The 12,075-nt window shown below is 37.1% G+C and overlaps 1 protein-coding gene across 5 annotated transcripts in view; it reads left to right on the top strand.

Moving 5' to 3' along the window:
* UNC13C (unc-13 homolog C) overlaps positions 1-12,075 on the top strand; it is a 599,100-nt gene that overhangs the window by 312,782 nt on the left and 274,243 nt on the right. For all 5 annotated transcript variants that reach the window (XR_008299165.1, XM_027067285.2, XM_053223997.1 and 2 more), the window contains one exon: positions 10,743-10,899. Coding sequence is in view for 4 of the 5 variants with exons in the window: in XM_027067285.2 (XP_026923086.1) it covers positions 10,743-10,899 (157 nt within the window). In the remaining variant the exon portion in view is untranslated. The remainder of the gene's footprint in view (positions 1-10,742; positions 10,900-12,075) is intronic.

Here is a 12,075-nt window from a genome sequence, read left to right as displayed (position 1 = left end):
TAGGCACTAAGAATATATTAGCAAACAAGAAGTCAAGATCCAGTCTTCGATGGAGTCCACATTCCAGAAGATAAAATTCATTTATTTGATAGACACATTCTCAGGATTTAAGTATGAGGACTTAGTTATACAGGGCAGTGGGATACAGCGATAAAAGATATCTCTTGCTTCAGTGAGCTCCTACTCTAGAGCAAAGGGGAAGAAATTAAATAACAACAAGACAGTATAATTGAAGTATATGTGAGTACTAAAACAGCTTAGACATGAAGGGACTAAATCCAGGTGCAGATGAAAAGAGATGTCAGAGAAAGCTGATGGTCAGCCTGAGGGTCCCAGCCTGACTTGCTCTTCAACTTCTGTGGTTCCTCTAAACCCTACACATTTCATTACTTTCCTGTCTCCCACCACTGCCCTCATACTTACTCAAAACCTCCGTAATGGAGTTTGAGCAATACCTAGCATCTATGAAAAGTTATGATGCATTTCACCAAGGGAGAAGCGATCCTTAAATGTTTGACCCCCTCTTTAGTGACAAGGATGCATACAATCACTGACATGCATACTAATTTGAATGTTAGGGAGCAAAGGTGATAAATACTATTTTAGTGTATTTCTAGCATTAGAAATACAGGTAGTCTTTTCTTTCATCTTGTATTGTTTCTCTGAAATCTTCTAAGGGTCTAAAACTCATTGTCATCTTTATGGTGCTTTTTTCTAATCACCCTGCTCTTATTCTTATTAAAAAATAATTGATCTTTAGATCTTTTGAATCGAAGGCATTTCGATCCCTTGAAAACCACAAGATGATGTGATTAGGGACAATTATCCATGAAAAGGCAGGTAAGTTAGATGATTGTCCTTTTTTTTTTTACTTTTTCTATCGTGATAGCTACAAAACAATAGCAAGTGAATTGAATACAGATGTGCTATTTGAAATACACATACCTTCCCAACATTTTGCCAGTAATGTTTGAGAATTAATGGATCATAATGTTGTAGCAATCACTTTAACTGAAAACGTTCCATAAACTATCTCATTATTGGCAATTTAAGCATCACTTTTTGAGTTTGTCTATCTAACTCTTCCCATGAAACTGAAATTTCATTTGTTTAATTGGTTTGACACTAACCCTGTTTTCTTAGAAAAGCAAAGTCAGGTGATTTAAACATTGTTAATCCATTGTTTTCAATCATGTCTGTGTGGGGAAATATTAGCATTTTCAGACAATACAGTAGTACTATTTGACCTATTTTATTTGACGGTGTGCTTTTTGAAGGGGTGGTTTGCTGCAAGGATATATTCAGTCATTTTAAGTGGCCAATTGTCCTTTTAATTCTGTTTTCCCTCTCTCTCCTAGAATAATGTAAGTAGCATTGAAACTACAGCCTTTAAAAGGAGTTGATTTTTAAGGAGATGGTTAGAAGCAAGAAGCTTCGCCTTGGCAGTAACCACACATAAAGAAGGGGCATACAGAAAGTCAGAGTCAGACTCCTGGCAAATTGAAGGTTGCCTAGAAGCCTTTTAGCTGAAAATTCCCAAAGAGCAAAGGATGCTTCAAAACGATTTCCTTGTCCCTTTCTTTCTGGCCATCCCTATTAACCATGGGTTCCAATAGAATTAAATGTTGATAGTAGGAAGAAGTAATATATGACTGGACATAACCTATTATTTGTATTCAGAAATCCAAAACATGGTAAAGCTTAGAAAGATCAGATCTTTTAACTGCTCTTTCATTATAAAGATGGAAAAACTGAATCTAGGGGTGATAAAGTTACTTTTCTGAGGTCACAGATCAGAGCTAGTATTAGAATGAATCATGCCTATGCCATGATATCTCTAAACTGGCCAGCCAAAATCCCTCTATCTTCCCCACATACTAAAAAGCAATATGCTGACCATTTCTTTAAGGTTTCCAAGAAGTATAGCCATTAACCCTGATTAACACTTTTCCTTCTTTGAAATTTAAGTCTCTTTTTCTTTTTTTCCTTCAACCATCTAAGAAATATGTACCTTGATGCATATGATTTTCTTGGTTAAACTGTCTAATCATTTACCAATTAGGTTAAAAGTGAATGTGAAGAGGCAAGTTCAGTGTAGGCTATTGTTTTGATACCAAAATGTACCATCTGTAATTTACCATAATCCTAGTTACAGTTTCTGGAAAAAGACAGGTATTTTTACCAACCAGGGAAAAAATTTACTCCTAAGAGTGACCTGGAAATTCTGAGTTTTAGTGTTTTAAATTTTTAAAATTAATATAAATTCTTAAACATTTTTTTCAAATGCTTAAACTTTTTTTTTGTGGAAGTGATTTTTTATATGTAATTTATTATAAAATTTGTTTCCATACAACACCCAGTGCTCATCCCAACAGGTGCCCTCCTCAATGCCCATCACCCACCTTCCCTCTCACCAACCCCCCCATCAACCCTCAGCTTGTGCTCAGTATTTAAGAGTCTCTTATGGTTTGCCTGCTTCCCTCTCTGTAACTTTTTTTTTCCCCCTTCCCCTCCCCCTGGTCTTCTGTTGAGTTTCTCAGGATTCGCATATGAGTGAAAACATACGGTATCTGTCTTTCTCAGGCTGACTTACTTCACTTAACATATCATTCTCCAGTTCCATCCACGTTGCTACAAATAGCCAGATTTCATTCTTTCTTGTTGCTAAGTAGTATTCCATTGTATATATAAACCACATCTTCTTTATCCATTTGTCAGTTGATGGACATTTAGGCTCTTTCCATAATTTGGCTATTGTTGAAAGTGTTGTTATAAACACTGGGGTACAAGTGCCCCTATGCATCAGCACTCCTGTATCCCTTGGGTAAATTCCTAGCAGTGCTATTGCTGGGTCATAGGGTAGATCAAATGCTTAAACTTTTAATCTTAGTATTCTGACTGATGAACTCTTGAGTCACCAGTTTTAAGAAGAACATTTTCATGTAAGTTCTAAGAGATGGCAATTACTGTATCTTTAATTTTTAGAAATAGTGAGACTTGTTCAATGTAATTCTGATCAAATTAAAAAGGATCATATTCATGACCTTAATCTATTTACCTTTTTCCTTTTACCAAACAATGAAAATTTCGTTGCTTACAATTTTAGTTAAGAAAAACTATTACAATTTGATATTAAAACTGATGTAAAGGACTAATGGGAGGAAAAGTAGCATTAAGTGAAATACTAGGTTTTTCTCATTGTCCTGCTTTGATGTCCAGTCTTCACCATTCTCATCTTTGTATTTTGCCTTAGGAAGTTATGAGCAACTATCATTCCATTAATACCTTCAAAAGTAAGTCTTGATATATTTTATTTAGTGAAATCAAAGTAGTATCTATTTTACAGTAATTTTGTAGTAATTCTTTTGCATCTACTCATTCACCAGAAACCAGTAAGGTCTATGATAAACTTTGAAAGAAAAAACATTTTACTGGTGATTTGTTGCTGACTTCTTTTGTAAAAATCTTATTCAATAGTACTTTAAAGAGTGATACAGATTATACACTTTTACATTATATATAGTACTTTAAATTTTATGTATTTTTAGAAAAGAAAAATATAAAGAATTTTTACTTAAGTCAATCAAATAAAAATTTTAAGAAGTATTGGGTTGCTTTGTTTCATGCTAAGTTACAAAAAGACTTGTGAAATCAATAATAGGGTAAAAATCGGGCTCTGTGCCGACCGCTCAGAGCCTGGAGCCTGTTTCCGATTCTGTGTCTCCCTCTCTCTCTGCCCCTCCCTGTTTATGCTCTGTCTCTTTCTGTCTCAAAAATAAATAAACGTTAAAAAAAAAATTAAAAAAAAATAGGGTAAAAGTTGAATTAACATTTAAAATATATGTTTTATATATCTGCTTTTCTGATAAGGGTAATAAAACATGTTAATGGTAAATTATTTTTAAAATACAAAATGTATTTTTTTTTCAACGTTTATTTATTTTTGGGACAGAGAGAGACAGAGCATGAACGGGAGAGGGGCAGAGAGAGAGGGAGACACAGAATCAGAAACAGGCTCCAGGCTCTGAGCCATCAGCCCAGAGCCTGACGTGGGGCTCGAACTCCCGGACCGTGAGATCGTGACCTGGCTGAAGTCGGACGCTTAACCGACTGCACCACCCAGGCGCCCCACAAAATGTATTTTTTAAAAAGACAAAATTTTATAGCTCTATCTGGACATAACATTGTACCATTTTGATTACTACTGTTTCCTGCCAGGATTTTGGTTGTTTTTTGCCTATACATATGTGTGCATGTGTGTACATGCATGTGTGAATGTGAAAATAATATACAAAGGTGTTTGCCTCTTGCCCATTTGGCAACTTACAGGGTTCCTTTGGAATCAGTATTTGTTAACCACCTGGGTACTGTCAGCATTCATCTGCAGACCTTGAACTGGAAGTCAAGCCTCTAAAAATGTTGTACTCTTTCCCATAACTTTATTTAAATGCAGCTCTCCTTTAGATTGGTGAAAGATACTTACCTGCTCCTCTTGGTGGACTCTCCAACTAGTAGAGTTGGATTCCCCCCCGCCCCGGATGATCTAAACAACCTGTGAATTCTTGTCTTGCTGGAAGCAAAATGTAAAAGATTTTATATAATTCCCAGGATATACTGTTCCCAGTGTTCTTCCAGCCCTGTTTTTCTAACTAGCTTCAAATCCCATTACCTATTTCCTATTGCACAAGCTGTATTACAATCTTGGGAGTTGTGTACTCTTTAATGGATGTAGAGGGAGTAGGTGTGGGAAACAGAGACAGCTCTTTGCTGCCTGGGGAAGCCATCACCTTGGAATAGTGAAGTGATTGATAGCCTTGCTGGCCAGCAGCCGAGGCCCCAATCTTTTACAGGGTATACGCTGTATGGTTGTTAGAAACATCCTCCTGTTATCTGTCTTGTCAGGTTAACGCTTCAGGAGTTTAGACTTTAGTCATCTGCTGAATATCTCTCAATCTAGCCAGCTGCCCTAATGTTAGGCAGAGTCCTCCCAGGTACTGGGAAATCTTAGATGGGTACCCTAATTTCTAGCGCTTTTATGACTTCACATTCTTTTTTAGGTTTCTTGGATATTTCCATGGGAAGTTTCAAGGGATGAATCATATGCAGCTAGCTACTTCCAGTTGTTCCCCAGAAATTATCTCAATTAAATTTAAATCAGAAAGCAAAATATTTCTGTTGCCAAAGACGAATACATGCCTAATGCTCTGGAAAGTTTAAGATATATAGCAGTTATAAGCAGAATGCTATTAACCTTCGTAGTTACTGTCATCATCATGGCACTAACTGCCAGGCACTTCAACAAATGTTTACAAAGCAGTTAGATGTTTTGGTAAACTGTCATACTCAAGGTAATCAATCACATACAATGTACACTCTAACTCTACATAGCCAATACCTTTGGCTCACTTTGCTTTTGTTTTCATTAATAAACATTGGTCATCTCCTCTGTACAAGAAAAACAGTAGGCTAGAGGAGGGGTGAATAAGATGATAACCAAGCATGAACTAAACATATTCTGAAAGAAACAGATGCATGTACAAGTAATACACAACATTGAAGAGAGAAGAGGATAAATTATGAGAAAGCTACACTCTAGCAGTTAAGAGATATGGATTTGAACTTACATTGCCTGAATTCCAATCCTGAATCACCTTACTTTCTCTATGACCTTAAGAAGGAAAAAAAAAAATTAGAAAAGGAAAGAAATGTTTAATTACAGCAAACACACAGAGGGAGTCAAGCTTCAAAAGCACTGGCAAAACGAAACAAAACAAAGTAACACAACATTTCTAAGGTTCTCTAGTTTACATGGTATTCTTGTGCTGTTCTTGGTGGGACACAAACCTGGCTTTCATATTTTCAGAAGTCATAATAAGCTTTCAGATATAACATGGGTAAAATCAGGTTAAAAGCTGTTTTGTTAGAAAGTTTAGGTTTCATAGAAGAATTATTCAAGTTTTATATCTTGGAGATTCGAAAATGTGATTTTGTGAGTTTTAGATTATCTCAAGGTACAAAATATTTTGTTACTTCTTAGTGTGGTATGTGAATGGCTTCATCATATTGCAAGCAGAGTGAAAATGTCATTTTTTTGCTTCTATGTCTTCCTAAATTGTTTTTTCTGCATCTGATACCTACTCGTTTGAATTTATCTTTACACCACTTCAGAGTCACCTTTCCAAATTTGTCTGATAATGTCAGTTCCCTTGGCAAAAATCTCTGCCAACTTCATATAGTCCACATGAGAATGTGAAAATTCCTTAGCTTGAGACCAACAGAATCTGTCCTTGACCCACTTTACCTTGGTCACCGCTGGCACCTCCCCACTTTTCATCCTGTTTCCTCTTGGTGCATCCTGTCTCTCCACTAACGTTGATCTTGTTAAGGTCACAATTAAGTGTGTTTGTCAAGTCCAATAGTCTATTTTCTGTCCTTGTAAGACTTCCTCGCTGAACCTAACAGCATCAATCGTCCTTCACCCGCAAAGAAACTTCCCATTCCCATGGTTTCCCTGATTCCAGTGTCCTGACTTTCCTTAAATCCATCTGTTTTTTTCCTTTGGCCTGTCATAGAATTCACTTATTTTTTTTTTCCTTTCACAAGTTCCTTACATGTTGGTGTTTCTCAAGTTCCACACTTTGACATTTCTCTTTTTATGTTGCATAATCCTCCTGGATGACCTTATCCTTTCTCATGGTTTTGACTGGTTCCAATATACTTAGTGACCCTTAAATCTAACTGTCCAGTTCAAGTATCCAATAAGCTGGTGGGCATTCCTATGTGAAACCTCTACAAGTACCTGAAGGTCAAACTCAACACATAATTCCCACCTTACAATTCCTTTGTCCTGTTTTGTTCTCAGCCCACTTAGCAAAAGTACCCGTTACCCGCACTGAAACCTTGGAGCGTAACCATTTCTCTTCCCTACCTCTCAGCCCTCCTCAATCACCATGCCCTGACCATTTGTCTTCTTTCAGTGTTTTTCAAATTCATTCTCTGCTCCCTATTTCTATAGCTACTACCCTAGCTCAGACACCCACCCTCCCTTCCCTGTACAGCCTCCTAATTGAGCTCTCTTCTCTAGTCTCACCTTCTTTAAATCCATCCTACTAAAGTTTCACCAAAGCCAAGATCATCTATTTAAAATTCAACAATCATGGGGCAGCTGGGTGGGTGAGTCAGTTAAGCACCTGACTCTCAATTTTGGCTTAGGTCATGATCTCATGGTTTGTGAATTCGAACCTCACATCAGGGTCTGTGCTGACAGCTCAGAGCCTTTGGGATTCTTTCTCCCTCTCTGTCTCTGTCCCCTCCCCCTGCTTGTGCTCTCTCTCTCAAAATAGAAAATAACCTAAAAAAATTCACTTTCTATCCATGTGAACAGCTAGAGTTCCGTGGAGATTTAATTTTTTTTAATTTTTTACTTACACTGACTCTAAGATTTTGAATTTTAGTTTGAAAAAGTCCTTTGATCTATAAATTAGATCCAACTTGCCTAACATATTTCATGAGACTGTCCTACACACACCCTCACTTTGGTTTTGGTCAAACCTAGCAGAGAATATTCTCTTGGAAATTTGGGATCTACCAACCTAAAATTTCTAGGGTTCACTGTACATGGTATTTTTTTTCCCTATTATGCCTTAGTTTATACTATTCCATTCCCCTGGAATACATCCTTTACCTATCAGTGACAGCAAGCCCTATGCTTGATTTGGCTGTCTCCTAGTTATGCATTAACTCTTAGCCCAGTCTCTTTTCAAAGAGTCTTCCTTGACCTTTCCCTGACCCACCAGACCACAATATGCACACTCTAACATACTGTCCCTTAGCACTCTGTTAGGCTTTTCTTTCTCATAACATTTACATAGTTGTATTATATTTCTTATAGGACTGATTCTCCCATTCGTCTGCAAGTGGATTCATTACTATATATCCAGTGCCTCACATGGTACTTCACCTTTAGATATGTCGAATAAATATTTATTGAACCAAATTGTAGGGACACTAAACTCTTCACTCTTTCATGGCCATTACATGAACTCTAATCCCCTAGACCTTGGCTCAGGCATTTCCCTCTCACTTATCCTCTGTGGGCTCACCACTTGTGGGCTCAACTCAGCCTTTGAAGCTTTGTCCTCCATCAGGCTTTGTACCTTCCTCTAGCCTGTGGATACCTCAGTAATAGCACCCAAACTTTAGATACTCTGGAACAGCACTTTCTCTTAGATGAGAAAATTAGTGTTTAAGGTGTGTGCCTCTCAATTAGGGTATGCATATTTTATACCAGGAGCATGTTTTAATCACCTCTAGATTCCTGTCATGAAGAATCATTCCACAGCTACAGTAAGTGTGTAGTTATTGAAGGGAGAGTAGTATGGACAGATGCCTTTAATACAAAAAATGGAGGAAAGATTAAAGGATGGAAAAACACTAGAATCCATTTTTTTCTAATCACTTCTAATAAGAGAAAGTATTATAACCCTACCTTTTAACTATAAATTGAAGTTGTTTTCTAAGAAAACTTTAAAGTGTAAAAAGAAATTATTTTTACTGTTTTTATAATTTTATGAATAATATGTATTAACATCAATGATAGGTACATAGCAAGGATTGTATTAAATTATATAACTCAAAATCACTCTCTCATTGTGGTGTTAAAACTGCTTTGGGGCCCCAAAAGCAATGAGAATCTTCATCACTAAAACATTGGCTTACCAACTCAAAGTATAAAATAGGCAAACTTGGTTGTTTGTATCCCCCATCTTCCCATATTACACTCATTTTTCCCTCAGATCGCTTACAGCGGTGAACGACGTTCAATAATTGTGTCATCTTCATTATAAAACTTTCAATTTCACCTATAAAATTCTCACTCTGAATGCCTTCAGCAGGATATTTATTACGTTTCTCCTTTATTTCTGCTCAAAGTCTCTGCCAAACTGCTGCCACCCTAATTGAGCCCCAAAAATCAGAGGGTAGCAGCTACCACAAATAAATACTAAGTAACTCAGCTGGATTAGGAGGCATGGATCCATTTTTCAAAGCCACGAACAAGATTATTCATCCTGGTGACCTCCAGGATCCTTTTAAATATATAATGCATGTTTAGGGGTGCCTGGTTGGCTCAGTTGATTAAGCATCTGACTCTTGATTTCTGCTCATGTCATAATCTCAAGTTCAAGCCCTGCCTTGGGATCTACGCTCACCATGCGGAGGCTTGCTTGGGATTCTGTCTCCCTCTCTGTCTCCCTCTTTCTCTGTCTCCTAAAGAATAAATGGACATTAAAAAAAAATAAGTAATGCATGTTCAGGATAATGAAGTTCTGGTCTTTGAGTTTCTTACTGTTTCCCTTAGGTATGGATATTTACCTCATGCCATCCATGTAGCATTGTATTTACGTATTGCATATTCCACAACTCTTGACCTCTAACTTGATCTAACAAATTTAATTGTTTGTAAATCACTCAAAAGAACATACAGTGTTAGGAATTTTTTAATTTTATTAATATTTACCACTGGTATACTTAATAGATAGGCATTATAATTAACTTAGTGTATAATACAGTCAAAATATGTATCATTTACCTAAAAGAAGCAATCAGTATTAATCTTTCTAGGGTTAAATTGCAAAACCTCATGTAACAACTGTGGCGTACTTTGTTTTTCATAATCCTCAAAGATCCATGTTTAAAACTTTAACCTACTTTGATCAGCCAGTATCCTGAGGAGTTCAGTGAGTAGCCTGACTGAAATTTAAGAGAAGCCACCATTTCTAGGACCATCCATTTGTTTGGAGGTGCCATTCAGGGCATTTCATTTATGCATGTACGCTCTGTGTTTGTGTTCAATAATACAGACCTCAGAGATGCTTAAGTGGAGGATAAATTGCTGAGGCATGAGAACAAAATAGGATCAGATAACAAACTGAAAATTTCTTCCTTCCATGAGTATTTTATCTGTGCATTTTTATCTTAAGCTGTGTTTTCAGTTTTCACGTCTTTTGTTATAGTTCAAATGAAACAGTTTTTCTTGAGAGAAGTAACAGAATTGAACACTTGATGCTTCTGATGTCGGTGAATGATACTATTATTCAGGGTTTAAAAGGAATGGTCTTTAAGCCTAAAGCTGGCATAATTCAATCTGCCCTCACCATTCTTCTGTTTGCTTTATTAGATCCTGGCTGTAACAAAATGCTAAGAAAACAGAAATGCTTATGGAAGGTATTCCTTTATGACAAAAGCCCAGAAACTGGACTCAAGTCAGATGTTGAATTCACTTACTCGGTAGATAGGCAGTGAAAGGGGAGACCTTGCTTCTTCAATATGATAGAAATACAAGTATAAAGGACATTCAGGTTAAAATGCAGCATTTCGGGAACTGAAGTAAATGATGGCATAGTTGCTGAAGAAGGGGAGGATCCTGTATAATGGCTTTCCCACCGTGCTGGATTCCCCTGGAAAGTGCACTTTGCGTGTGTACACACAAAACTCCCACAGTTGAAAGGAATTATGCACTCATCCCTGTGGCAAATCACATTCTAATTAAACCACTTCACATTTGTGAATGAGAAATTTTTAAAAGCCGAAATTGCTTTCTCTTTCATTTAGTAGAGATCGTGGGAGTGTTCTCTTTTTTTCATAGATATAGTTGGGGAATTAATTGCTGACGTTAGAGGGTATGCCATTATGTGAATTAATTGCTTTATGTTTTAAAAGTGCTTAATGTTTTTGTCTTATAGGCACTTTTCATGTCTGTCTTCTAAATACATGTGCCCTGGTGTCCCTGCTGTCATGAGCACCTTGTTGGCGAATATAAATGCTTTCTATGCTCACACAACAGTTGCAACAAATGTACAGGTTTCTGCCTCAGATCGATTTGCTGCTACCAACTTTGGTGTAAGTATTTTTTGGACTTTAAAATTTTTACTAGTTTACAGGAGTTACATTTTCAAGGGACTAGGGATTCCAGATATTCTTGGAATCTTATTGCAGGAGGCACTTCTTAGGGACTCTTAGTGTAGTGGGGAGAAGCTAAAAGTTCATTAAAATAATATTCTGCTAAATAATTTTGGCAGCCAATTGACATCTTCACTGGATTAAATCTCCCTATCTGGAATGAACTTTTCCAAGAAGGAAACACATAAATTTTGTGATAGAGTACTGGGATTTTATAGAACTTTCTCCATGTATGCAAATTTAGGATTCATCATTTCAGATGCTATTCCCTGGTAAAAGTGAGTTTGGTTGACTTTTCTGGAATCTGTTAGTCTCCATTTATAATTCCTCTTGGTTCTTACTGGTATTGATAGTTATTAGCATGTCTTCTGAGTAAATCATAGTAGGTGTATAGAGTTGAAGAACTCTCTGTACCTAATTAAGATGTCCACCTGAAATATTCAAATGCAGCAAGGACTCTTTGAAAAGCAGAAATGCAGGAATCCTAAGGAAACTCAAATATATTTTTTTAATTTTTTTTAACGTTTACTTATTTTTGAAACAGAGACAGAGCATGAATGGGGGAGGGTCAGAGAGAGAGACACACACAGAATCTGAAACAGGCTCCAGGCTCTGAGCTGTCAGCACAGAGCCTGACGCAGGGCTCAAACTCACGGACCGTGAGATCGTGACCTGAGCTGAAGTCGGACGCTTAACCGACTGAGCCACTCAGGCGCCCCAGGAAACTCAAATATTTATCTGTTGCACCTGTCACTGGAACTCATTCTCTATAAGCCTTGTGGAATTGAAATTGACAAGACATAAATTAATAGTAACCAGAGTAACATGGTGAAGATCTAAACTAAGACAAAACTAGTGAAAATGGAGAATGAAGGACATGTTGCAGAGCTTTCATGGCATCGAATCAATAGCACATAGTGTCTTTGGGGATATGGACAGTGGAGGAAAGGGAAAGCTTTCTGGAGAGATTCCCAAGGTTTTGAGTATGGCAACTGGTAGTTAGTAGCTCTGTTCAATAACCCTAGGAGACAGGTAGTTTTATTCTCACGTGCGTATGTGTGTATACATGAAATCAAGCTCCACTATAGCAAAATGATTTTCATGACACCATAGTTA

The sequence above is a fragment of the Acinonyx jubatus genome, chromosome B3 (genome assembly GCF_027475565.1).
Source record: "Acinonyx jubatus isolate Ajub_Pintada_27869175 chromosome B3, VMU_Ajub_asm_v1.0, whole genome shotgun sequence".
In the NCBI taxonomy this organism is placed as follows: Eukaryota; Metazoa; Chordata; class Mammalia; order Carnivora; family Felidae; genus Acinonyx; species Acinonyx jubatus.
Note: the sequence above shows the minus strand (reverse complement) of the source record. Positions and strands in the feature narration are given on the sequence as shown.